The sequence below is a fragment of the Panicum virgatum genome, chromosome 9N (genome assembly GCF_016808335.1).
Source record: "Panicum virgatum strain AP13 chromosome 9N, P.virgatum_v5, whole genome shotgun sequence".
Classification (NCBI taxonomy): Eukaryota; Viridiplantae; Streptophyta; class Magnoliopsida; order Poales; family Poaceae; genus Panicum; species Panicum virgatum.
In genome coordinates, this window is record NC_053153.1 from 70,224,099 (window position 1) to 70,251,242 (window position 27,144).

The 27,144-nt window shown below is 45.1% G+C and overlaps 3 protein-coding genes across 10 annotated transcripts; 1 reads left to right on the forward strand and 2 right to left on the reverse strand.

Moving 5' to 3' along the window:
* Nucleotides 1-6,462: 6,462 nt before the first annotated feature.
* LOC120690909 (serine/arginine-rich splicing factor SR45a-like) lies at nucleotides 6,463-11,108 on the forward strand. 8 transcript variants are annotated; one of them, XR_005682009.1, is made up of 8 exons: nucleotides 6,463-6,606; nucleotides 9,086-9,108; nucleotides 9,181-9,264; nucleotides 9,395-9,506; nucleotides 9,594-9,743; nucleotides 9,863-9,953; nucleotides 10,072-10,135; nucleotides 10,328-10,475. XR_005682009.1 is itself a non-coding variant. In XM_039973800.1 (8 exons), the coding sequence occupies exons 3-8, from the start codon at nucleotides 9,086-9,088 to the stop codon at nucleotides 10,882-10,884; spliced, it is 966 nt and encodes a 321-aa protein (XP_039829734.1). In that variant the 5' UTR covers nucleotides 6,507-6,606; nucleotides 8,175-8,269; the 3' UTR covers nucleotides 10,885-11,108. The 8 variants fall into 8 exon arrangements, 6 of the variants coding, with proteins under 6 accessions (XP_039829732.1, XP_039829737.1, XP_039829733.1 ...); XR_005682010.1 differs by having other exon boundaries at nucleotides 6,467-6,606; nucleotides 9,205-9,264; XM_039973800.1 differs by lacking the exon at nucleotides 9,863-9,953 and adding an exon at nucleotides 8,175-8,269 and having other exon boundaries at nucleotides 6,507-6,606; nucleotides 9,205-9,264; nucleotides 10,328-11,108.
* Nucleotides 11,109-12,432: 1,324 nt separating this feature from the next.
* LOC120690908 (coronatine-insensitive protein homolog 2-like) lies at nucleotides 12,433-15,737 on the reverse strand. The gene is made up of 3 exons (XM_039973797.1): nucleotides 15,029-15,737; nucleotides 13,817-14,303; nucleotides 12,433-13,699 (listed from the first exon to the last, which is right to left on the reverse strand). Exons 1-3 carry the CDS (start codon nucleotides 15,529-15,531, stop codon nucleotides 12,914-12,916), a joined length of 1,776 nt encoding a protein of 591 aa, XP_039829731.1. The 5' UTR covers nucleotides 15,532-15,737; the 3' UTR covers nucleotides 12,433-12,913.
* Nucleotides 15,738-24,116: 8,379 nt separating this feature from the next.
* LOC120688575 (50S ribosomal protein L4, chloroplastic-like) lies at nucleotides 24,117-26,990 on the reverse strand. Its single transcript, XM_039970937.1, has 2 exons — nucleotides 25,966-26,990; nucleotides 24,117-24,368 (listed from the first exon to the last, which is right to left on the reverse strand). Exons 1-2 carry the CDS (start codon nucleotides 26,867-26,869, stop codon nucleotides 24,331-24,333), a joined length of 942 nt encoding a protein of 313 aa, XP_039826871.1. The 5' UTR covers nucleotides 26,870-26,990; the 3' UTR covers nucleotides 24,117-24,330.
* Between the last annotated feature and the right edge of the window lie 154 nt (nucleotides 26,991-27,144).

Consider the following 27,144-nt stretch of genomic DNA (forward strand, 5'->3'; position numbering starts at 1 on the left):
GGTGGGGCAGTGAGCTGGAAGAGTTCCAAGCAAGATACGGTGGCTGATTCGACGACAGAGGCCGAGTATATTGCAGCTTCCGAAGCTGCAAAAGAAGCTGTTTGGATCAGAAAGTTTGTTTCTGACTTGGGTGTTGTTCCTAGTGCGTCCAGTTTAGTGGACCTCTATTGTGATAATAGTGGTGCCGTTGCACTAGCAAAGGAGCATAGAACAACTAAGAAGTCCAGACATATACTGCGGAAGTATCAGCTCATCCGTAACTTTGTTGAGAGAGGTGATGTGAAGGTTTGCAAGGTGCACACGGATTCAAACGTTGCTAATCCGTTGACGAAGCCTCTCCCACAACCAAAGCATGAGGCGCACATGAGATCTATGGGTATTAGATACTTACATCAGTGATTCTAGTGTGCGTGGTAGATTTTTGTGTCATGAGTATGTTTATGTAATGATAAATAATTGTTATTTATTCCATGGATGATTATTTTTACATTGATTATCAAGTATGTGACTTGTTCGTGAAACTCATTATTGACAATGATATGATTCTAAATTATCCCTAGTTTATGTCGTTGTGTGGGACAACAACGACGTTGAGACTAGCACATGCATTAATTGATGATCATGTTTCACGGATCATGGATATGGAGATATCGGATTAATGATGTGGACACATGTTGGTGAACATGGTGTTGGATTGACCCACTCCAAGACAATGTTGGGATTGTTATTTTATATGTGCCATCAGTTGTTCTTGAGTGTTATACATACTGGATCCTTAGACATGAGATCGCCATTGTTTCTCACTGTGTGTAGTGGTGCATCTTGGGGCTACTAAACGCTACTCTGTGACTGGGTAGTTACAAAAGTAGCTTACAGGTGTGTCATGAAACATGGAATGGGATGTGAGCGGATCAAGATGGAATTTGCCCCTCCTAGATAATGGGAGGGATATCTCTGGGCCCCTCGAGATAGTTGGATTTGAAAGTGCATGGCCATGCCAAAGTGATTAAAGAGTTAATCATGATGACTAAAGGTTAGTTATGAATAGAATCCACTATTAGATCGAGAGAATGGTCGAGCTATCACAAAGGTGGCACGCATCTCGCTTTGAGCTTGACTGGTATCGTGTGGCAAAGGGATCGGTGTATGAGTATATCTAAGGTTCGGCCGATATGATCTTTATGTGTATTTGTGAGTCACTATGCCCTGCTAGGTGCCGCTATTGACTTGTGATTTGGAAATGATTTCCGATCACGACCACCTACACATGAACTTAACGGGTCACACACTTAAGGGGTTTGGAATGTTGGAAAGCTTGCATGTATAATTGTCTCTAGTGCAAGTGGGAGATTGTTGGTGATATGCCCAAGAGCCCATCATCACAATACGGTTTAAAGGCCCAAAAGGATATTGATCCAAGAGGGATTAGGGTTACTAATGGGCCTATGAGATAGAAGCCCATTAGTACGCCCTATATATACGAGGGAGGGGCAGGGGGGCGATACCGTGTGAGCCGCGCCACCTCCTAGCCGCCGCCCCTCCCTCTCTCTCTCGGCCGCCGCCCTTGCCGTGCGTGCGGTGCTAGCACACCGACGCCTGGCGTTTCATCCCCGTACGTGTGGACTCCGTGGAGGCGCTGCTGCGACTGCTGCGCTGATCGGCTGCTGGGATCAAGTACGAGGAGCTCGGTTCGTGGGACGTGATCGACTACTTCCTCTACATCGACGCGCGACTTCTTCCGCTGCGCTGCGCGTCTAGTGGTAACGATCTATGATCTTCTACTCGCAAGTATCTTGGGTATATGCGGTAGTGATGCTAGCGTAGCCTACCCCGTTTACCTACACTAGCTAGGCAAGCTTTGATCACAAATGGGAATTGTATGTGGGACAATGAGCCCCCTAGTTTTATTATGCCTTTTTTAGCGAATGATGTAACATTGTTGTTGACGCAATTCTAGTCAACACACGAAAGCGCTAGCAAGCGCGGATCGCAAACGATCCTCACCAGCGAGGTCCTGCGCAGAACGGTCAGACTGGTTTTTCAGACCGGTCAGACCGCTTGAGGTAGAGACGCCGTGAAAACCTAAAACCACGAGCTCGGGAGGGACCCCGTCGGAGCTCGCAGATCTAGGGTTGTCCTGGAGTCGGCATGCCACCCAGAACGCCCTCGAACGCCGTAGAGACGAGCGAAGAATAGCAAGGGGTTGGAAAAGATAGGATTTGGAGATAAAAAGTAAAGGATAAATGTGTTGATTCGATTGGGATTACCTCAATCGGGCGTGGCCCTTCATATATATATATATATATATATATATATATATATATATATATATATATAGGGTGGGGAGGTCTGTACCCGTTAGGAGTCGTAACCCTATGTAGCGTCCCCTCATAAGAGAAGACTAAAATGTGATACAAACATCAGTCACAGGAGGCTGATGCTACATTTATTACATCAGATGGTTCATTACCGTACAAACCTCCGAGGATGACACTCGATACAGATAATAATAATAAGTAATCAAGCTACGACATAACACCAGAGCGCGACCCACATGGGATCTAGCTCGGGCTCAGAGTACTGCGTCAGCGAAATCATCTCGAACAGGGCCGGTTCCACAGGCAAGGTTGGGTGCAGGACGATAACCCTACTCGGCGTCGTCTGGTACGAAGTCTGGGTCTTCTTCTGTAAAAAGGTAGAATGGGGTGAGTACAAACGTACTCACCAAGTCCAACCACACCCACGGAGGGGGTTATATCAGAATAACATGCACGGGTAAAACAAGGTTAAGGTTACGTTTAATTTGCAGAAGGCTCAATTTTATGCAGGGGTTCATTTAGCAGAAAACATTTCTGAAACCAGTTTTGTATTGAAAATCACGGAGTTTAGGTTTTAAACTGCTACCGGACTCCCCGTCCGTCGTAGCACACGGCACAACTGCCGGACACAAATCCAAAACAACTCACGCTAGCCCAACCCAAAGAAACACTAGTTATGTGACCACACCGTAACTCGCCTAATACCGTGGGCACGGCTATTCGAATAGCTTTTAACTCTGCAGAGGTGTGCAACTTTACCCACAAGCGGGTACCACAACACGAGCACCGAAGTGTCGGTGTAGATCCCGACATAGCCATTACCCACCTTAGCTAGACACGGGATTTACCAAGGGGTCATCGACCTAACTCTGAGGTATAACCGGGGTATAAGTCACACTGAGCATATCCCTTCTCCTTGGTCACCCGTTGCTCTCAGCCCTCCTGATGGCTATCACATCAACTAGTGGGGTTTATGCTAAGCCGTTGCCCATTCAACGGTCGAGTGGTTTGCACGATAGTGGAGTTAGGTGAGATGACACACCAACTCGGTCCTTAGTTGTGACAAGATGGATATCTCCCTTCCTTGCCCTACCACACAGGCACGAGCACACCAAATGGCAAATCCGTAGAAATGCCATCCATCCCGTCTAAACTTTCTTTACAAAAACACCACATTTATCCCATCCCACATACGCACACATTTTCTTTATAAAATAAATCATATTATGAGTAAAGTCCTAAGCGTTCTAATGTCGATTAACGTCCAAGCAAAATCAGACATTAATCTAGGTGGTCAAGAAATGGTCAACACAAATCAAGGGGTGGCTATCCAACCGTGTTTTCATGCAAGCAAAACTTATGCAATTTTATAAAACAGGCCATTGGGTCGTGTTTATAAAAACTAGGACAGAAACATGCATCAAAGGATGAGATTGAACTTACCGTCTTCGTAGCCTTCGGGGAGGTCCTGTCCTTCGGGCTCGGAGTCGCGGATCTGGTCTTCGTTCACGGGCTCACAGTACTGCTCGTCAACGGGCTCTCCTTCGTTCACACCGTGGTCTACGATACGAACAAACAAACACACAATCAGGACAAAGAAATAAAAGTTCTATCGTTGAGCTCGAATCGGAAGTAAATAAGATAGGGGATTCGGAGTAATATTTTGGGGTGGTTTCTTAATGGCATCGCCGAAACTAGGTTAAGAAAGGCGTGGTAGAGTTTTGGGTCGATCAGAGTTCGTTTGGTGCATGAAATGATAAGTTATATAAAGGGTTAGGGGTTAAATAAGGGGCCAGGGACCTGCTTGTAATTATTTCTAAGAGTGGAAGGGCTTGATCGTAATTTCTAAAAACAATCGGGACATACTGAAAAGGTGTAGGGGTTTATTTATAATTAGTTTTATATGGGAGGAGGGTTTATTTCGAGATATATTAAAGGGAAAGGTTTTATTTGCAAGAATGTTAAAAGGTGGAAGGGTTCTTGAGTAATTAGAGGAAGGGCCAGGGGGTTATGGGCAAAATGCCCTGTCCTCTTCCTCCCCTCGCGCTGGGAAACAGGGGAGGGGGAGGCGGCTCGCCGGCGGTGCCGATTCCGACGGTCAGGGGCTCGGGGCGGCTCCGGGGTAAGGGGAAAAGGGTCAGGGAGGCCCGCGGGGCCGATTCCCGGCCGCAGCTCGGGCGGGGTGGTCCCAGGGCGGTCTGGCCACGACGGCGGGCCGGCGGTAGCTTCGGACCGGCGTCCCAGAGGCGTGGCAGTGAGCAAGGGGAGGGGGAAAAGCATCACGGGGCTCCGGGAACTCGATTCACCCGCTCACCTTGGGTGGTGGCGTCCTGTGGATGGCTCTCCACGGCGGCGGGCGGCGCTTGGTGGCTATGGTGGCGGTGGCGGTGCTGGAGCTCGGGAGGAAGCTGTGCGGCGTTGGCTGTGGAGCTCAGGGGGGCTCTTTATAGGCGAGCAAGGCGGTGACGGCTTGGCGGGATGCGGGCGGAGGCCGACGGCCGAGTTAATGGCGGTGGGGGGGCCGGCTCGGCACTGTGCGGGCGTCAACGGCGGGCGGGGTGCGTACGGCGAGGTGATGCGACGCCTCGGGCAAGCGACGACCGTCGCAGGGGGCGCTGTGCCGAGGTCGCCGGCGCTGTGCGCCCAGGGCGACGGCGCGTGCGTGCGGGTCGGTGACGCGGCCGGCGACGTGACGCGTCGTCGGCTCAGCGGGCAGAGGCGAGCGGCGGGGCGGTGCACGAGGGGCGCTGGGTGAGCAGGACTGGGCAGCGTGGTGCTGCGCGCGCGAGCGCGGCCAGGCGGCAGTGGCGTGGCGTGGGCGCGCGCACAGCTCGGGGCGCTGCGGCGTGGCGTGCGCGTGCGTGCGCACGCGTGGGCGTGTGAGGCGGGTCGGGGTGTGCGGGCTGGGCAGGCGGGGTTCGGGGCCGGCGGCACGCGGCTCTGCAGCGTGGAGCGAGGTCGGGGACCGGGCTGGCGGCGTGCGCGCGGCCGAGCGGAGCAGGAGGGGGAAAAGCCGGGTCGGGCGGCACTCGGGAGCAGAGAGAGGAGGGGAGGGGAGGGCCGAGCGCGCGGGGAAGGAGAGAGGAGAGGAAAAAAAGAAAAGAAGAAAAATGAGAAAAGAAAAAGAAAAGAAAGGGAGAGAGAGAAGGGAAAGGAGAGAGAGGGAGAGAGATTCGCGCCGAAAACACGGCGCTCAGTCGGCCACGCGCGGCGCCGGGCACGCGTGAGCGCGACGCGCGGGTCAAGGGAAAATAGGGCGGTGGATTTGGTTGTCGGGGTCGGGTCTATTAGGGATCGAGAGATCGGGCGGAACAGGGAAAGTTCTCGAAATATTTGGGTTAGGTTTTAGGAAAAAAACTTGAGCTCATCGACGAAACTCGGTTTTGAAACTAAATAGCGTACGAATCAACTTAGCGAATTTTGGGATGTTACAGAGAGCAAGTGGACGACCAACAACATGACTAATGCAATCGGAGGTGGAAGAAAATGTCCGAGCCATTAGAATTTCATCCACCAGTCAAGAAACATAAGTGTACTACCTCCGTCAGAAAAGAATTCAACTCTCCCTTTCTGATGAGTCAAACAATTTCAAGTTAAAACTAAATTTATACATAGTAATATTGACATTTATGTTACAAAATAAGTATCAATAAATTAATTATGTAATATATTTTTATATTAAATCTATTTGAAAAAATAAATGTTAGTAATTTTTATATAAATTTAACCAGATTTAAAATTATCTGATTTATCAAAAGTGAAGTTATATTTTTTTTGAGATGGAGGGAGTATATTATTTGTAAGTAAGTCCGGTTGTAATCTTGTGACCACAAAACCAATAAGGCTCGACTTGTCGAGGTGAGTTATCTTACGTTGACTGGGCCTTGAGTCAGGTCTCAGATGGGCCATAAAAAACCTAACAGGTAACCAAATCGGAAATGGGCCGTCAAAGAACCAAAAAGGATTTTGCTAAAAAAAACCAAAAAGAATGTAATTGAAAAAAAAAGCTATGAAAAAAGGAAAACTGACGGCGCGAAGCGGCGCCATGTGTAAATGGGAAGGTGGCGTGGCGCGGGCGCCCAGCCGATTCAACCGGATTTAAGAAGAGCTTCGCGTCCGCCCCTCCAGAACCTTCCCCAGCGCCCACCTGGCCACCTCTATTTAATCACACGCGCACAACGACCGAAGGGAAGAAATGCCCAAGGCTTTGCCATAACCGACGCGAGAGTCGACTCGAGACGCAAGAGAAGAGAGGGCCGCCGGGGCAGGATCGTTGCGGACACGAAAGGTACCTCGTCCGATCTGTTTATGTTTTATCAGTTATTAATCAAAACGCTGCTCGTGTGATGCGAATTTGCGATTATGAGGAGAATTTCTTTAGTTTCTGGCTTTATTACGTTAGCTATGTAGCGCGTGGCTGATCTGATGCTTTTAAATGCCACTAAAATGTTTGTGTTTCCTTTCATAGTGATGTATTCGTGACATACCCATGTTCTGCCATCTTATACTTTGATGATTGCTATTACGATTTATGAGTGAAGACTGTTTGGTTTATCACATGAGATAGGAATATTTGTACTCCCTCCCTCTCAAAAACAAGTCATCCTAGAATTCTAGGATAAATTAATAAATTAATAAGAAGATAAAATGACCATGTTTGCCTCCGTTTATTAACCATATTTTGGCATTAATTGATTCTTGCATGTACATGCATTTTTTAAATAGGGTAAGATAACTCCTTTTTTTTGACAATTTTTGAATCCTAGAATGACTTTTTTTGTGATGGAGGGAGTAGTATTTAGAGTTAGCGGTAGACTCTAGTGTTTGTTTGAATTCAACACGCACCAAGTTTATGAGAGGTTTATGGGATGAAGGGAACTAAACAAAGGATCACCTGCTGTGGCATTTTTTTTCTTTTATCTTGTTGGTGTAGTAGAACCTATGTTTGGAGTGTGGGTTTTATTTGTTAATATGTTAAATATTTAATGAGGAAAAAAGCTGACACTAGGGCACCAAATTTTATTTTGGAGGGCTATAAATTTCCAGGGAGAAGAAATTTTTAAATAAATGCCACACACCATTCATTACAATGTTTACCTAACCATTGGTAACTTACGATATTGAATGGAAATTGCCATGTAAATTTGTAAACAAACTTCACTGAAAACCAAAATATAAAAATTGTACTGGGTGCTAATTCTGGTTGTTAGGGTGCATTAGTTTTTATGCATAGATGTGGTGGACTTGCATAGTTATTGGAAGTCAAATGAATGAGACTTGGACGGGTAGGACAAGGGGATTAAAAGGAAATAAACAATTTCCGTTAGCAAAAAAAATAGTGGTGGAACAAGGTGGTTATAGTCCAGACTTAAGAATTCTTGCTCATGACTCCTGTTACATCAGGTAGGTGCACAAGAATGTTATTTCATTTTTTTGGAGAGCCAAACAGACCAACATAAGGCTGCCGCGCACAAGGACTAGTTTAAATTTTTTTGGTAATCCATTAAGCAGGCTCCCAAACATATTTGACACATTTCGAGGTTTGGATATGCCACAAGCAGCATAGACCGAAGCCCATACCATTCGCATGAATTGGCAGTCAAAAAACAAATGTTGTATCGTTTCATTTTCATGACAGAAGCAGCACTGTTGGTTTCCTTGCCAGTTTCGTTTAGCTAGATTATCTTTTGTAAGAATGACACCTTGTCTAAGATACCAAAGAAAAAATTTTATCTTGAGTGGGGTTTTCAGTTTCCAAATTCTCTTGTTCAGGTTAGGAATGTCTTGATGGATTAGTCCCATAAAAACACATATCTAGTCTAAATTCTATTTGAAATCATCTCTCTCTTGGCTTAGTTTCACTGTTGGCAGACGTGAGGCAAGATTGTTCCACATCGCCAACTTGTTGCCAATGAGATCCCTGCGCCAAGATAGGTTTGGAATCTGTGTGTGTACGTAATACCTCAGCCATCGTATCTTGTTTTTTCCTAACTATGTTATATATTTGAGGGTATTGGTCTCGTAGACATCTATTTCCTAGCTATATGTCTTCCCAGAATCTTACTTGAGACTCATCCTTTATTCTGAAGGTTCCAAATTTTAGGAAATCTCGTTTGACCTTCATTAAACTTGCCCAAAAATGCGAATCTCCACTCTTCCATTGGACTTGTACCAGTGGCTTAGTCCCTAGATATTTATTGTGTAAGATCTGCTGTCATGTACCATCTATCATTAACAGACGATATAGCCACTTATTGAGCAAGGCTATATTTTTTAGTTCTAGATTATGTATCCTTAGTCCCCCTTGGTCCTTTGGTTGACATAGGATATCCCACTTTGCCGGCCGATATTTTCTTTTGTGTTCATCACTTTGCCAAAAAAAATCTAGAACGGAAGTAATCCAATTTTTTGCGAACCCATTTTGGGATTTCGAAGAAGGACATCATGTACATGGGTAAACTGCTAAGAACAGAGTTGATAAGTGTTAAGCGACTTCCAGTTGAAAGATTTTTACCTTTCCAACTATTAAGTCGTTTTTCAAACCGTTCTGGGATCTTCATCCAATCGTTATTAGACAATTTCCTATGGTGGATTGACTAATCATATTATCCAATTTCTGTCTGTAAGCTTTTGTGTATGTTATGCAGTCACACTGTGCTTGAAAAGTTCATTCAGTATTCATTTCATATATGCTGTCGTCTATTAGCCTCAATACTTGAATGCTCATTGTGGATGTTAATATATTTATTGGTATCTTTGTCTTGTAGATGTCTTACTCAAGAGGATCAAGGTAGGCACCATTTTAAAAGCTATAGCATTGTTTCCATTTGCCTAAAATTTCTCTTGCTTAGTGTTGTGATAGTTTTGTTTTGTTTTTGGGTGGAAGGTGTGAATCTCGCTCACCTTACAGGAGAAGCAGCTATTCAAGGTACAGAAGTCGCTCTAGGTATGTCCTTTATTCTTGGACTTGTTAATGTGTTTTCTGCTATGTCCTAGGTTTAGAGTCTAGACATCAGACATCTATGTTACTTATTACTCGAATATCTGGTATTCATGTAAATTGTAAAATTATTTAGGAGTGTGGACTCAAGTGATGCTGAAAACCCTGGGAACAACCTGTATGTGACTGGTCTGTCAGCTCGTGTAACTGATCAAGATCTTGAGAAGCACTTTTCTACTGAGGGAGAGGTAAGCTTTATAGAAAAATATCTGCAGCTTTAAAGTGTTATTTCTGAGAAATTCAACAATTCATATATCTTACTGATTGTGCTATAGGTGATTGATGCGAGCGTTGTGCAAGATCCTTGGACAAGGGAATCACGAGGGTTTGGTTTTGTTACCATGGCTACTGTTAAGGAGGCAGATCGCTGCATCAAATATTTGGACCGTTTTGTTTTGGAAGGTCGTGTCATAACTGTTGAAAAGGTAAATTCAGAATATTGCTTACTTGTGAACTTCAATATTTAAGTTCTCTACAGAGTGATATTTATATCTCTGATTAGTCTTCTAAGCTGAACTTTTGAGTGTTCTTCTGTTCGTTGAAGATTTTGTTGACAGCAACAGGGTAGATGTTGGTAGCTGCTCTGCAACAAACTCATACAACCTAACACCAAATCATGCCACCTCAACCAAAGGGTTGTATGCCCTACATTGTATAATTTTTGTTTTAAATGTTTTATTCAGATTCTCAACAATCGATCACTCTTGCTTTTAATGTCAAAGGCACTTTCTTATCCAGTCCCCTATTGCACAGGCAAAAAGAAAAAGAGGTAGAACGCCAACACCTGGGAAGTATCTTGGTACAAAATCATCGCGTGGTAAGTGGTCATGAACTAATCACCTTTTATCTTCAGATAACTTTGCTGCCATTTCTTTTCAGCCTCTCAAGTTTCGATTGATATTTGCGGAGTGGGTCATCCCTCTCGAAAACGAAGATTTGAAGTTGTCCAGGCTTTGTTAGTTTCTGTTGATAGTAATTTTTTGCCATTTTGATTATATTGTGACACCAGGACGGAGGTATTCCCCAAGCTACTCACCTGTTCGGAGGGACCGTTGCAGTTCACGATATTCACCTGATCGCGAACGGTCTTATTCTCCTTATAGTAGACGCCGATCGTACTCACCCTATGACAGGCGAAGATCGCTCTCCCCCTACGACAGACGGAGATCATACTCACCCTATGAGCGGCGCCGGTCATACTCGCCTTACTACAGCAGCCGGCACCGTTCAAGGTCTCCATATCGCTACAGGAGACGTAGGTCACCTTCCTATGACCGATCCGCTTCACCCTACAGGCGCCTGTATAGATCTGTCTCCAGGTCACCCAGTGCTTCTCCAAGGGCCAGAGGCCGGAGCTATTCCCGCAGTTTATCATCACACAGAAGCTACTCTCGAAGCTGCTCCCCAGTGTCAGAAAGATCAGCGAGCTACTCTCCAAAGAGAGGGCGTAGTACAAAGGAACACTCACGCAGCAGATCTTCTGGCAAGAGGCGTCGTTCCAGGGAAAGCTATTCTCACAGCCGCAGTTCGTACTCTAGGTCTGTCTCTAGGGAGCGCTCAGCTTGAGCAGCAGGCCTGTGTCCTAGTCCTCCTTGTCCTTGGTAACTGCCTAACTGGTAAGAATAAGACGCAGCCTGTATTCATGCGATACATGTGGGTATTCTGAAGTCTGAACTTTGAGCAGCGTGGGATTTGTTTATTTTACTGCATTATGTTTAGTTTGTATGAGATCCTGCTGCATTTCAGATATGCAGTATATGTTTGATTTCGTTGGCCTCGATTGGTGCTAATTTTGGTAATTTGTTACTGAATACGACGTAATGCATGCTTGGTGAATGCGCCTTCTCAAAGCAGAAGGGTTTGGTTCCTTTGTTAGGCCTAGGTAATTTGGATGCATATGATCGTGGTAGGGGCGATGGGGTAGCCACAGTGCCACACTGTTTGGATCTTTTCAAGTTTCATGCAGGCCGTCTCCGTTAGAACAGATTCATCACTGTTCGTCAGTCGTTGTGAATGGAGATATCACGTGCATCCACACAATACCACATCGTCCTCAAAATTTCACCCAGAAGGCCAGAACACCAGCACAGTTCTTCGAAGCGGAGATGGCAAAGTCCCACCACGTGCCACAGAATTTGAAAAGTCGCACACTCTTCGTGTCAGTGACAGGAAAATTTCTCCATTCTTTTTCTGAGAATTTCACTAATCGAGTGTTAAACTTCATATGTTAAGAGGATGTCGTCTCGCATGGGGGAAAACATGGTATTCAGCTTCATCTGTTTTGCAGAGTGAAGCATTTTTGTAAGCTAGGATATTTTTTTAAAAAAAATAAGCTGGGGTATAAATGTACCAAGCCGGATGAAGCCAATTTTGTCTTCACATGCTTCGACTTTACTGGTGAAGCCGTTTTGGAGAGCTCTCCCAAACTGCCCTTAGTTGTCCATTTGCTCCCCTTAGCTGTCTATTTGCTCCCTTCATACAAGAGCGCTCTTGAAGAATGAAAGAAAACAAAAAAAGGAAGCGCAGAGCATAAAGGTTGTTACTTGTAGCAAGACACTACTCTTTTGACTCTCAGACAGTTCAACCTCACGTATTTCTCGTTTCATTTGCTTATGAAATGTTGTTGAGGCATCTATAAAAACCTCAGGCCCATAGGAAATTAGGAATTATATTAGCTTATAACTGTCCAAACAAAAGAATCGCCCTTCTAACTTCTCTTCCTCTTCATCGCCTTGGGGAAAAAAAATATTCTCTTCCTCTTGAGAGAGGAAACTACCATCAAGCCAAACACAGCACATAGCAGCTTGCAGGCTCCTGAGAAATCAAACTAAACAAGTGGATGCATAACTCGATACAGTTTCTTGGACAATATAATCACGCGATACACATCAAAATTAAGATGAAGGAAAACGATCCTGCTTCCCTGATTATTACATTCATGCCTTCTAAGAACATTCAGTCGTGCGGAAATGAGTATGATGCCATTTCCTTTACCTCCTAAAACAAGTATGCATAACCATGCATAATCTAGGTTTTCCAGGATTCCACATGAGATGCAGAGCAATATAGTCTAGTCACCACATATGACCAAAGGAGAAAATAAGTCAGACTGTAGAGCAGAAAGGAATTAAGATAAAAATCCACATCATGGGTGATATAAGCATTGTTCATCGAATCACAGCACGTCAGACTGTAGATCAACTAATTGACATACATGTTCAATATAGCAATGCATCAGCATACAGCTTAAAGATTGAAAAAAGATAAAATACACCAAATATGGGCACATTATTACAAAATTGCTTGACCAAAACTAGTCAAAATGAAAGTTCACATGTCCATACTAGCCAGTTTGGATAAGATGATGCACAAGTGCTGCCTTCAGGTGTGAGTGACTGTTCTCAGTTATCTCTAGAGCACTCAGTTCCTCAAGCTGGCTGCTCCGCTTAAAGCTTAGTTTTGGGATTCTATGCAATGGAATGTCCTCATGTCCTCATCAATTGGCAAAACAGGAACCACTGACTTCACTGATAATGGAAGCAATAGAACTCAACTTACCATGAGAATCAGTCTGGCAAGAAGCAAGTATATACGCTCAAAATGCTGGGTAGAGTGGAATTACCGATGGAGGGCAATCTGTCCTCCTTCCAGCAAGGGAGTAGTATGCCAGAATCTGTTTCCTAAAATCTGGGCAAGGTCCATCTTGGTCTGGGACAATAAATTCAATGTTCCAGAAGGGGCGCACCATAGCCATAAGACCAGCACCAGTTGGAGATGACCTGTACCCTTGCACCCACAGATATCTCAGTGACTTAAGCTGGAGTGCAGCCACGGCTAATGCATGCTCACTAAATAAACAACCCCTTAGCTCCAGTTTTTGCAAGCTTGGGCAGCCTCTTGATAACTGTAGAATTCCATTATCAGACTCACCAACATTACCAAGCAACATGTAACGAATGCCCTTACTAAATTCTCCAACATAGCCAAGGCCAACATCAGTTAGGACTCCAGCTCTCACATAAAATGCAAACCTTCGGAGTTTGGTGCAACCTCTCAGCAAAGCACGGACCCCATTGTCCAGTGGCAATTCTGTTATATGCGCTTCTCTATCAAGCAGGACAAGGCGGAAATCATTGAGATTTCTGCTGAATGTACCAACCGCCTCTAGAGCTGCATTTGTGATATCTGACACATGTATTGCCCAGTATGTCAACTCAGGGCAGCCTTGTGCTACAGCCATAACCCCAACCTGTGAAATTCTACCTTGTTCATCCTCAAGACCTCCATGGTCATCATCTCCTCTTTCTACTCTGAGCCTCTGTAATTTCTTGCAGGTCTGTGCAACAACTTGTAATCCGCGATCCCCTATCACATCCCTTGCCTGTTTTTTTTTCACAATAGAAAAAAAAGAGCATCAATATAGCACACTTAAAATGTATTCTTTTTGCAACTTTTAAATCAGGAAAGATAAAATGTGTACAACAATAATCCAAAATACCTCTAAGGTTTCCAGATTGGGGCAGCGCTGAACTATCTGACAGTGATCCTCTGTGTTAAGGAATGCAAATTGAAGATCTAACTTCTTAAGAGCTGCTGAATACGGAAAAAGTATCTGCAGGTCATTTGTTCCCATGTAGAGCAAACTCAAGCGGTGCAGTGAAGGGGGGAAATAGTAGTTCTCATAATTTCTATTCACCACCTGTTGGTCCGGCTCTTCAAAGGAACCACCAGCAAATTCTTGTAGTGTTTGTGCAATGCGGAACAAACCAGTCAGGTCAGGCATGAAACATTCGCTAATCTTCAGAGTTTTCAGCCTTTGACAATTGCGCACGAGGAGGGTGAGGTGCTCTGGGGATGCCCTGAGATCTGTCAGAAAGAAATTCAATGTCTCCAGAACAGAATTGTTTGTAGCAAGCTCGCGAATCCATTCATCATTTTCTTTCTCAGCAATTGCACTTTCTTCCAGGAACAGCGTTTCCAGTTTCCTGCACATGACAACAGACATGGTAGGGTAAATGCGGAGCCCAAATAAAAAAAATGTAGGTTCTTCTTGACATGGGGCATGTTTGATGAACTAGCTCTTGGCTATTTGGGCTAGAGCTATTTAGCTCAAGCAAATAGCCCTCCAATGAAATAGCCCTTCACATGTTTGGATCCAAGAGCTATTTAGCCTTTAAAGTACCTTTTCCCAATCATTGGAGTCCCATTACCTCTCTTGCTGCGGTGGGCCCCACCCGAAATAGCCCAAATAATCACCCCTTGGGTGGGATAGTTTTTTAGGGTAGGCTATTTGCAAATAGCCAAGAACTAGTCCTCATGTTTGGGAATTTTGGGCTATTTTAGGCTAAAAAGGGATGGGCTAGAAATAATCCCTAGGATCCAAACATGCCCATGGTTTATTTCTATTTTCTACCAGAGCTAAGCTCCACCAAGCAAAGCAGAAATATAGGAAGCCATACCAGATGGAACTAAAGATCACAGTAATTCCTTTTGAAATCCAATAATTCTCTAAGTTTGACTCAGATTTGTTTAGCATCATGAAAAAGCAACACATTAAATGCACAATTTCTATTTTCTTGTTAAGGGGGGGACCTTATCCATCCACCCTCTAGAAAACATCCGTGAGACCGTAAACTTCTTTTTAAGCGGAACGGGTAATTGTAGATGAAATAGTAATAAGTTAATTGCAGAAGGGGAGATGGGGATTTACTTGCAGGAGCGGGCGACGAGTGCGAGGGAGGGCGTGGAGAAACCGGAGCAGCGGTCAAGCTTGAGCGAGACAAGCATGTGGGCCTTGGCGCGGACGAGGACGCTGATGTCGTCGTCCGACACTATCATCCTGCGCAGGTGGAGCTTCTTGAGGAAGTGGAAGGTGGCCGAGAGCTGCCGGATCCACGGCGACGCCGACCCGCCCCAGTCGTCGGAGATGAGGTTGAACATGGCCGCGCGGGGCTTGGCCTTGAGCTTGAGCGACTCGAGGCACGGGAACCGCCGGAAGAGGCGCTCGGGCGTGGTGGAGTAGGCCATGGCGACCGTGACGTGCTTGCGGCTGAGCTCGTCGACGCGGCACCAGTGGCGGCACACCAGCGAGATGGCATCGCGGTCCCAAGGATCCTCCACGTACCCCATCACCAGCCCCAGCGCCGTGTCCGGGATCCCGAAGCTGAGCACCCGCCCCAGCTGCCGCTCCCCGGCCTCGGCCTCGCCGCCCATCGCGCCAGCCGCAGAGAGCTGAGCCGAGCCAGCCACCGATCCGCCGCCACCTGATCTGTCTCCCCCCTCGCCCTCTCTCGCTGCGGCCTGCGGATTTGCACGGGGGTGGGGGTGGGGTTGCAGTGGAGTGGAGAAGAAGGGGAAAGGGAGGGATGGGGAATTTAGGGGCTCCGGTCGGGGCGAGGTGACGGTGATACCTTTTTCTCCGGGCGGTGTGCGGCTGCGCGAGGTGGGCGGCCACCCGCGTCACTGGTGCAGTGGATGACCATCAATAGGCGACGCGATGCGCCCGGCCCGCCTGACAAGTGGGTTCGGGGCCGCGGATATTTTTTTTCCTTTCACAGTATTACCGTGCCAGCTGAAAATAGATACGGAGTAGATATATAAGTAGTGTTTATGTACGCGATTGTGTCGTAAGTTTTTCTTTAGTAAAAGAGAGTATATGCTAAGAATGAAATGTCCTTAAAAGGTACACTGTAAATTTAAACATGCCAATTTTATACACAAGTTCTATTAATTTGGCATCTTTTCTCCTCCATATAACAATTTTGTGAAGTATGGTTTAGTTCACAAGGAAATATAAGTGATAGCTGATGTACACGTCATAATGTTGTTAGAGTTATCTGGTGCTTGCTATTCCGAAACGCAAGTGATAGCTGGCATGCACGCCAAAATATTTTTAGAGTTATCTTGTGTTTCTCGAAACGTAAGTGATAACTGGAGTACACGTCATAGTGTTTTTAAAGTTATTTGGTGCTTGCCAGCCAAAATATGAGTGATAACTGGTGTACGTCATAATACTCTTAGAGCTATCTAGTACTTGTCAGTCCGAAACGCAAGTGATAACTGGCGTACACGTTATAATGCTCTTAGAGTTATCTAGTACTTCTTGAAACGTAAGTGATAACTAGTGTACACTAGTGCTCTTAAAGTTATCTAGTTCTTTCCGGCCTGAAACATAAGTGATAGCTGGTGTACACGCCATGACACTCTTAGAGTTACCTAATGCTTGCCAGCTCAAAATGTAAGTGATGACTAATATACACGTCATAACACTCTTAGAGTTATCCGGTGCTTCTAGAAACGTAAGTGATAACTGGTGTACACTAGTGCCCTTAAAGTTATCTAGTGCTTGCCACCCCGAAACGTAAGTAATAACTGGTGTACACGTCAGAATATTCTTAGAGTTACCTAATGCTTGCCAGCTCGAAATGTAAGTGATGACTGATATACTCGTCATAACACTCTTAGAGTTATCTGGTGCTTCTAGAAACGTAAGTGATAACTGATGTACACTAGTGCTCTTAAAGTTATCTAGTGCTTGCCACCCCAAAACGTAAGTAATAACTGGTGTACACGTCAGAATATTCTTAGAGTTACCTAATGCTTACCAGCTTGAAATGTAAGTGGTAACTGATATACACGTCATAACGCTCTTAGAGTTATCCGGTGCTTCTCGAAATGTAAGTGATAACTGGGGTACATGTCATAATACTCTTTAGAGTTATCTAATGTTTCTCAGTCCGTTTGATACATCGTATCTACAACTACACAACACCGCAGGTGCACGTACTAGCCTACCCCTACTCACTTGGTTGCTATCACTACAATGAGATAAGGCATGTTTGGTCAGCACGACACATGCTAGTCATCAAAGTTGCGCTCGGATTGCATCCGTATATTCATAGGAATGAGTATGTGTGCGTATATATAAACATTTGCATCTATACTATGTTTCGAAAAGAAGAAATTAGCTTGCTAGAAAACAATGTGAATTTGCTAGACGCTCTTTGGCTTGGACAATTCGAAAGTGCCATAATGATTATCAGTTTGGTATTACCTCACCAAGCACTCAAAAGGTCTGGTAGTGTTTATAAGCGTCTGCGTTTGTACTATGTTGGTCACTTTTTAACACATTGTTGAGTACGTAGTGTCCGGACGACTTATCATTTGGCATATGCAAGTTGTTAAGGGTGTAAGTGATTGTGTACTTCTATTATTGTTCTTCTAAATGTGATGGTACACAACTCTCTTTCGTATTTGAGGAAAGGAAAAATCCTAGATCAAACAAACCAAGTTAAGTTGTTTTTTTTCTTTTTTTTTTCTCGGATGTATGAAGATCCATTAAGTGATTTGGCTTGTTTGATAACAGCACCTTGTTGATCTTCCGGTTAAACATAAGATAATGGTTAGTAGTCATCTAGTTGTTTATAGACTCGTGCACGTGCTAGAGTTGGCTAACCTTAATAAGGCCACATTCTTCTACACATCTGGAATCTTTTCGTTTTATTTTCTACTAGATCATTTATTCCATGTTCTTTGTGTTCTTTATCTCCATCTGCTCTTGCGGTGGTTTATTAAGCTCGAAAGCGATGACCATTTATGTTGGACTTGGATATAAAAATTATAATCTCTTGTGTTATTAACATCTAAGATCCTTTATAATAAGGTTGTTATTATTATGCGAAAGAACCTCTATCTTATTGGTTAGAGCACCAGAATAGCATCCAACAGGTTTAGATTCGACTTCTTGTGGGAGCGATTTAAAAATGAATCTAGATTTAAAAACTTATATAAACAAATAGGTTGGAGGCTCCCCTACTGACTTCGGTTAAAAAATTCAATTATTATTACTGTTCTACATCCGGGGGGAAATGTTAATATTACTTTTCGAATTTTTTTATTCGTGCTCAAGGTGCACTCAAACACGGTTGGACGAGTAGCCTTCCTTTCTAACAGAAATGGCTGAACGCCATGCCGATGTGTGTGCATGCACTGGGCCGGCCCTGGCTTGTCCAGGGCTACTGGCAGCAGCAGCATTGATCGTCGGAACCTTTGAACAAAGTATGTAATGTTCCCGACTTCCCGTGACACAATCCCCTAAAGTGCTCGTTACGAAAGAAAAATAATAATAATTCCCTAAAGTGCAGCTATGAGACAGCATTGACGAGGCATATACATTGGTCCCAACCAAATTTTTTAAAACATTTCCTATGAAAGCGAGAGGAACGAACCTGGAACCGGAAGGCATTGGACGATGGCCATGTCGTTACATAAACAAAGCCGGCCGATGTCAACATCGTTGGATTAATTATCATCAACCTGTCGTCCCATGGAACGTCCTCTCGATATCCTGATGCATTCACACACATAACGGTAGTCGAACACGCACGAACGAATAGAAGAGTTCAGAAGGAAGATGGCACCAAATATGACTTTCGCTTCATCGATCGGGGTAAGAATCGAAAAACAGAGAACAAGGACACACTTGTTTGGAGCGGAAGGAAAGCGACGCAATGGCGCGACGACACCCGGCACCCCGGCCGGTGCTGAGAAGTTGCTGAGTGGCCGGCGGCGATGCCCCTCATCGCGGCCCTCCTGAACGCCGGCCGGCCGGTCTCGGTCGGCTACGCGGCGACTGGCGGATCGGAGGATGGAGAAGAGGGAGAGGGGGTTCCGTTGCTCGACGAGGCTCGATGGCTAAATTTGGAGAGCCCGGGAGCTTCAAAATAGACGGGCGCAGTCGTAGGAGCGAGCACGTTTTTGTTCTCTGCTCCATGGCTACCGGGGCGCATGCCCCCTCAGCGCTGGGCAGCGCGCGGTCCCCGGACGCCGGGGGGTAGGTGCTCGTGGACGGCCTCATGCCGCACGTTCTTCTTCACCGCGTGCGCGCGGCCGCAGCGCTCGGAGCCCGAACCCCCCCTGTGGAAGAGAGGGCAGCGATTTCCGTCTCGTTTTCCCCGTTACTTGGTCACGTTTAGGCATTGCCAACATGGCACATGCGGCTGAAGTATGCAAGGTTGAACGGGGGATACGGAGTTATTCTTAGGCAGCTCTGGCTAGGCCGTCACCCGCAGGCTGCGGCCGTGGTGACTAGGTGTGAGAGAGGAGGGAAAAGCTACCTGAGATGTGACCTCTTTTTAGCAAATGTTCTATTTTGTGTAGCTAAATACAGACAAGTGGTTTTAGAACATTTACAATGTGCGCCAAATGCTTCACTACCACTAATTCGACAAAACTCACCACAACCACTGAAATATTGCTTTGAAATTTTACAGAGGAACGATGAAAAAAACAAAAACAAAACAAACAAAAAACAAAAAAAAACAAAAAAAATTTACAGAGGAACGATGAAATTCAACCTTAATTGCCACTTGGAAGAGGCACCTGGAGTTCAGGGTGTCAGATGGGATGCTATAGTATACGTAGGAGAACAAATATATAGTAGGTAGACTGCAGAATGCTAAGACTAACGTCTACCAAGATGCCTTGAATTTTATCGATTTCTTGAGAGTATATATGCTTTGAAAATTGAAATGCAATGAATTGTAAGTGCATTTAACTCGCAGAAGATTCGGCAATGACAAGAATTTTCAAATGCTCTAGTGCCTTAATTATGAAAAGAAAAGTAAACCAGTATTTGCATTGATACAATATTGACTTCTTCTCAATAAAATGTTACAGTAGTATTTTATATTTTATTTAGACTACATGCTGCAAAAGGTACCCCAAAATCAAACTTAATAAATTTTGATTCATAATTAGTCAATTTGTATACATGCGTGGTATGGAAATTCTATGAATATAAATTGGTTTGGTAGGAATTGTGATAGTTTTTAAGAGTAATACTGGTCAAAGATACATTTTTATTTTGTTCCAAAGCTTCTTATAAAAAAGAAATGGATGAAGTATTTGTAAAAAAATATTATCATGAGTTTTTTAGGAAAATATGTTCGTGCCATTTCAAATATCAAAAGCTCAAAACTCAGGACATAAAAAATAATTCATAATCAACATTTGGAATGGTTCACATTAAAAACACTCCCCAAACATCGCTTATTTAGACTAGAGGGAACTATAGGGAAGTAAGTAGCTAAAAATCTTGCATCAACTTGCATTTATAGAAGAGTCACAAAGTCTAAAGCAACCTTATATTTGGAGTCAAAGTGAGCAGTACATACAGAAATTCCAAATTCCGTCTAGATGCATCGCAAATTGCAAATAGAAGCTAGTCGTGGAGCTAGAAATGAACCGTAGAGGGGGGGGGGGGCTATTTTGCCTAACTTATGTAAAGTGCATATACATACATATGGTTAATTATATTTTGATCACATTCAACAAAATACAAGTGATCCATAGAACTAACAAAATACCAGCCTGGGTGACTATACCTGACTAGGAGCACACGAAATGGGCCTATAGCTATGTGATTTTGTTGGGCAAGGGGGGGGGGGGGGGGGGGGGGGGGAGGGGGGGCACAGCCCACTTTTGGCGATGAACAGCTCCGCCAGTGATAGAAGCCATACTTTGGCTCGTGATCCGGAGCAAATACCCCGCGCAACCTTCCCTGATGATGAGCGCCAACCGGAATCTCTCCCGACGAACGGTAACGGCCTCATCGCAAGCCCGGCTGCCCGGATGATGAGTTCAGAGCGCGAGGTGGCGGTGGGCGAGCAAGCACGCAAGCAATCCTAGATTTCTAGTAGGGGCAAGGCCGCGCGGGCTGGTGGCGGCGCAAGCCGCACGGCGGCACGGGCACGGCAGAATGCGTGTCGAGGAAGGGTGGGCTTTCCGACCGTTTGGCGAGCCGCCGAGCCGGCGTCCAGCACGGGCGTCGAAAGGGACAGCGGCCGGCAGACGGGGTTGTGGGGGGCCGCGCTTCCGCCGAAAGGCTACGCGCCGGCGGCGGGCGCTTTCCAGGCACGCCAGCACGGGCGCGCCGCGCGGGTGGGGAACTAGGTAATGGGGATGGGGGCGGGCGCTTGCGTTGCGTGTCCTCGCGGCCCGGGAAAGGAAGCGCCGTCCCCGTCTCCCCGAGCCCGAAACGGGAAGTCCCCCAGGCAGGGCGAAGCTCGCTGCTGTGCACGGTCGCTGTCGCGTCGTTAAACCGGCATAGGATAGGACCGCAGCGCACGGGCTGCGAATTGAAATCCAGCACTAGATCGTGCCTTTGAGGGGGAAAAATCAATCGCTAGATCTTTTATGCAAACGGATAGGTTTCCATCCCTTTTGTTGACACATTTTTTATGGTATACTATCTGTACTGTGTAGGCTTTGTACCAATCTATCAAATAGTAGGTGATTGTATAGTACCATTTCCTCAAGCGAGTATTGCAGACAAAGAATTGAGTGTAAGCTCGAGTGTGCCAAACCATGAATTGAGTGTGAGCTCTATAACACGCTCTCGGTTCATAACTCCAAATTATAGGGAAGTGTTGATGAGCTGCTTTAGCGTACCAGTATCTCCAGCTGAAAACAAATTTCATCGTAGAATATATTAGCTTAGTCTTTCAAAACCTGTCCTCGGTAATACTGAAAACAAAGTATAAGATACTTGAGAGGATGATCATCTTCTAGTTCTCTTCGACTTATTAGTTTGTTTTTATTTAATTAAAAAGTCATCTAGGTCTTAAAGGATTGGTTGTCTAGTTACTAAGAAAGTACTTCCAGATAATAGATATGATGCAAACAAGCACAACAATATAATTTCGAGCTAGTTATAACTCTATAGTCTATTATAAGGTTTGTAATCAGTGGCGGAGCCAGCCCCAGCATCTAGAGGCTCCTTCCTCTTCCTCTCTCTTCTTCTCCCTCCTTTCCCTTCTCTCCTCCTCCTTCCTCTTTGCCTCCGATAGAGTTCTTGGGGGGTAGGGGGCTTGAGCCCCCTGCCGCCCTGCCCCCACGCTGGCTCCGTCCCTATTTGTGATGGTCGTATTACTTTTCTCTTAATGAAATATGTGCTTAGTCACGTTCGCAAAAAAAAAAGTTACAACTCTATAGCATCGACATCGAGCATACTTTGCTCGAGCGTAGATGGAGGGAGCTCAAGTGTAGATGGAGGGAGTAAATGCCCCGTGATGATAGTGACATCTAGTCATCCACAAACCCTTTTAGGAGAAATACATTTAACACCGAGATAGCAGGATTGCAGATCGCACATGAAAATCAAACACCGAGATACCAAATTGCCGAAAAGCACACACACGGATGTGCACCTATAGTATATTCCAGTCTACCGCGTAAGTCACACTCACACATACGGAGTGCAGCATCAGAAATTCAGAAATGTACCATAGTCAAATCACAGATACTTCGGTTAATATTCTAGTAATAGGCTTATAGTAGTGATAAAGCTTTTCCCTTTTTCCCCTCAGACCCTCACTCTCACTAGTGGTAAACGATTCCTTTTGAAGAGAAAGGAGGTCAAGGGAGACCACGCAGCGACAGAACCAATTTTAAATTGGAACCACCAATCAATTGCACAAACTTTCTTCCTGATCAGTCCAAGAATAATGGGCAGAAACACAGTGGCCAGGTCCCACCTCCATGATTTGCAAGCTTTTCGTCCGTAGTGGGCTAATTTAAACGGATAATAGTACTACTTTTATTCCAGCAAATGCTGAACAAACTATAAAGTATGCTGGCAAAACCTAGATGAGAATCTCCTCTTTTCCGATGATGACCTTAGGGGACGGTGGACCGTTATGCCCGTCATAATCTCACTGACGAGTTGTTAGATCGAGCAATAATTTAGATGAGCCTACTTGAAAAGCATAACAGAAGGAGAAAGCTGAAAGCTAGATCGAGGCATCGAGCAACAGTAACAGCTAAGAACTGACCGATAAAAGATGAATCTACCAAAAATGGAACTGAAACGACGATTGCGTTTTATGGAAGGACTGAGCTTTAGCCACACACTCCACGGGAATACAAATGTCAAGAAAATCGGCAAATGGATGATAAAACTGCTTAGGTAGGCTTGAAATTGGATGGACTGATAGTCCTTTTACCCTAGTTTCTGGTTCCAAACAGCCCAGCAAAATTTTTGCTTCTTCATTTGCAGCCCAAGTGCCAACACCATGGAAGACCAGGTGTGCATAATAAGATATCTCAGTGTTACCCTTAACCTCATTGGGCTAGGAATTCAAGATCCTTATAGCAAAGTAAATCTGAGAAAAATGGCATGCCGTCTATATTGAACCAGGCTAAGATGTCCAATCCGCAGCTAAGCCAGGCTGAGTTTCAGGTTTCATATCCAGGCCCGTTATGCTCTAGGCCAGGTTTCATTTCAGTAGCCAAAAGAATCAGTTATTCAACTGCCCATGCACAGCCGACAAGATATGGCCGCATCTCACAATAAGGGTTTATTTAGATCAGTTTGTATTTTGCATTTTTGAAAGAGAATCTTTAATATTTGAAGTATTAAATATAGACTAATCACAAAACTAATTATAGATCTCGTCTGTAAACTACGAGATGAATTTAATGAGCCTAATTAATCCATCATTAGAGCATGTTTACTATAGCATTATTGTAGCAATTTAGTATCTAATCACGTCCTGATTAGGCTCATTAGATTCGTCTCGCGATTTACAGTCCATTGGTATAATGCGATTTATTTTTCGACTACATTTAGTACACCATGCAAGCGATTTACAAATTTTTTGCATTTTGCGTTTTGGGATCTAAACAGAGCCTAAGTAAGCGATTCCAGTGATCAGGCACCTAAAACGGATTTTGGTCACCTACTGGCGGTAACCAGCTAACTAATGTCAGTTATTGCAAGCACAGATGCACACTTTATCTGCAGAAATTGAAACCTGATAATGTATTGACAATATGTACTTATGTGAAGTTTGGAAATATAATATACTGCTTTAGTGAGAGAACATTATCAACTTAGAACAAAAGCAGACAAAAGACTTCCTCGTTAGGGAGGTAGTTCCCGATCAATTCATGCTCACCCAAGGGTAACACAACAAATAAGAAATAAAAATTTGTAGATCTACACCTCCTCACCTAGGAACTGCCATCTGCCTCGCTCTCTTCGGTAGCATCTGAGAATTACATAAAAGAAAGGTTCTGAGAAACAAATCAAATAAATCCTTTCAAACAAATTCAACAATTGAGTAGGTAACATTAGCACATTTGAAAGAACTGAAGATACTTCTTTAACAAGGCTTCACCATCTTAGCCCTTATTTTACTAGTGTTAAAGAGAAAAAGCTATTGTTTTACTGAACCATAAGTCCATCTTGTGCACTCCGAGATCTAAATTACCAACTACACTGCACCTTACGTCCATGATATTTTTTTTTTGAAAGACGTCCATGATATTTGACACCACCAAATGAAATAATTGTCTACTTATTGGTTCTAGAACTATGCATAAGCATCGAACCTAAAAGTAAAAAATGATGCCTGTTTACTGTACACCTACTGTAAAATGGGCATACAGAAGAAACATGCAAAGAGCTATTCTGTAGAGTGCAGTACGAGAAATAGATACGGTAGACATTTATATACAGAGGGAAGAATGTGACTATGCTGAGAGAAGGATTTGATATCTGTCTTAGAGCATTATGATATAAAATCTTAGAAGCCTTTATCCAGCATGAACAATTGGAACAGAGCCCATAGGCTAGAAAAGGCTACAGCTTTCAATTTCTGTACTTGGTATGTTGCTGACCTTTATAATCGAAGATAACATACCCAGGGGTTAAATACTCAGAGCATAATTCAGCTTTATGGTATCTTATGGCAGCATTATCAATTGGTTGCAATTTAATAGACATCACTAAACCCCTCCTTGACCCCATTTTAGGTGCAATGTACTCAGTGTTACATGATCTTAATGGAGTAAAAAAACAGCAGAGGTCCATCAACTTGTAAGGGGGTCTCACTTAAGTCCCTCAACTTCGAAATTGCATTTCTGGGTTCATAAACTTGTAATTTGTGTCACCTAGGTCCACAAACACTCAAAGCCCATTCCTAGATCCGTAAACTTGTAATTTGTGTCACAAGACTGCTCACGGATGAAGTTCATGGAACTAAAAATGCACTTTCAGAGCTTATGAACCTAAGTGGCACAAATTACAAGTTTATGGATCCAAAATTGCACTTTTGGAGTTTGTGGACCTGTGTTTCGAAGTTTATAGATCTAAGTGACACATATTACAAGTTGATGGACCTAAAAATGCACTTGCGGAGTTTGCAACCTAAATGATACACACTTACAAGTTGGCGGACCTCTGGTGCATTTTACTCATCTTAATGAAAAGGCATTTTTAAAGTATTTGAAAAAGAAAAATGAGAAATATGGTAAGTGGCTACGGTTATCAAAAATTTAATTTCAGTTAAATCTTTGTGCTATTGAAATCTCAAGCTATCTACTGCACGAACTTTTTTATAGAAAATGTAGGGAATTCAAAATTACATTGCGGACAGAATGTTAATTCCCCCAAACAATGGTGATTCAATTCAAATATCATTACTGCTTTGTATCACTACCCTTTGGTCCTTGCTACCTGTTTAGCGATGTATTAACTGAAAGTATAGCAGTTACTAGCAGGGTTCATAATGCCCAGCCCAGGCCCAGCTAACCAAGCTGTCCATTGCAATCAGCAAAGCAAAATGTTATTGTGTAGCGATGTACCTTGAGCAGCTTCCGCTGTTGTGCCTTCTTCTACTACTTCTTGCTCTTCTTCGGCATCGTCCTCATCGTCAGTATCGTAGTCATCAGAAGCGCTGGTTCCGTACCTGGAGTTGAGGTAGTCTACGGCAGCAGGAGTAAAGAAGAGCTTGCGGGCGTCGAGGATGTCGTAGAGATTGAGCGTCCTGGGTGTGAGCATCTTGAGAGAACCGATGTTCCTGCCGCTAAGCCGCACATTGTCGTCGAACTCCGTGGCAAAGAACATGGCCTTCTGCTTGGGGTCGAGCCCCCACCGCTGCAGAGCGGCCACGAAGTCCTTAGTCTTGGGCCCTGACGCGAAGGCCTCGTCGAACTCCTCGACGACGAAAGCGTCCTCGGCCACGGCGGCGCTGGCGAGTGCGGTGGAGATGGCGAGGCGCTTCTCCTTGCGGTTGATCTTGATGGACCAGTCGCGGGGCTTGGGGCCGAACACGACGCCGCCTCCTGGGCGGAGCGGGGTGCGCTGCGACCCGCGCCGCGCCTTCCCCGTCTTCTTCTGCTGGTAGGGCTTCCTCCCTCCGCCGCTGACCTCGCCGCGGGTGAGCGTGGAGGCCGTGCCCCGGCGCGCGTTCTGGCGGTCGGTGATGATGGCGCGGTGCACGACTGCGCGCGCGGTGGAGGGCGGCGCGGACTTGAGGTCGAGGGTGACCTCCCGGACCTTGTCTCCAGTGAAGGAGAGCACGGGGAGGGTGGCTGCCTCGGCCCGCAGCGCGCGGAGGACGGAGACCGCCGCCTTCGTCCTGCCGGCGCAGTGAGGGGCAGCCGAGGAAGTGGGCGGCAGAAAGGAAGTGGATGGGGAGGAGAGGAAGGGGGAGGAGGACGAGGAAAGCGAGAGGAGGAGAGGCGAGGCCACGGCGGCGCCTGGCATTGTGCCGGCTTGGCTTCGCTGGGGACGGGGAGGGGCGAGGACGACGGCTCTGCCGCTGCAGCGCCCCTTCTATCTCTTTATCCACACGTCCGGCCACGCCCCCAAGGCCCCAAGCCCACAACGCACAGTCGCACTGTCTCAGGCTCAGAATTTTAATTGGTCACGCCGAGTGACTGACCAGTCGCGCTACTTTTTATTTTTGGATTTGGTTAAATTTAAGCTGAAACAAAAAAATATTCCATTGTAATTTCAGTCTCCAAATTATATGTATTCAC

Bases quoted from the DNA above. Each gene is read 5' to 3' on its own strand.
- LOC120690909 (XM_039973798.1), top strand. From the start codon at position 9,086: ATGTCTTACTCAAGAGGATCAAG. The intron at 9,265-9,394 runs GTATGTCCTTTA...AAAATTATTTAG, and splicing joins AGGTACAGAAGTCGCTCTAG to GAGTGTGGACTCAAGTGATG. The intron at 9,744-10,071 runs GTAAATTCAGAA...CCTATTGCACAG, and splicing joins GTGTCATAACTGTTGAAAAG to GCAAAAAGAAAAAGAGGTAG.
- LOC120690908 (XM_039973797.1), bottom strand. From the start codon at position 15,531: ATGGGCGGCGAGGCCGAGGCCGGGGAGCGGCAGCTGGGGCGGGTGCTC. The intron at 14,304-15,028 runs GTAAATCCCCAT...TGTCATGTGCAG, and splicing joins CTCGTCGCCCGCTCCTGCAA to GAAACTGGAAACGCTGTTCC. The intron at 13,700-13,816 runs GTATTTTGGATT...AAAAAAAAACAG, and splicing joins CCAATCTGGAAACCTTAGAG to GCAAGGGATGTGATAGGGGA.
- LOC120688575 (XM_039970937.1), bottom strand. From the start codon at position 26,869: ATGCCAGGCGCCGCCGTGGCCTCGCCTCTCCTCCTCTCGCTTTCCTCG. The intron at 24,369-25,965 runs GTACATCGCTAC...TGTAATTCTCAG, and splicing joins AACAGCGGAAGCTGCTCAAG to ATGCTACCGAAGAGAGCGAG.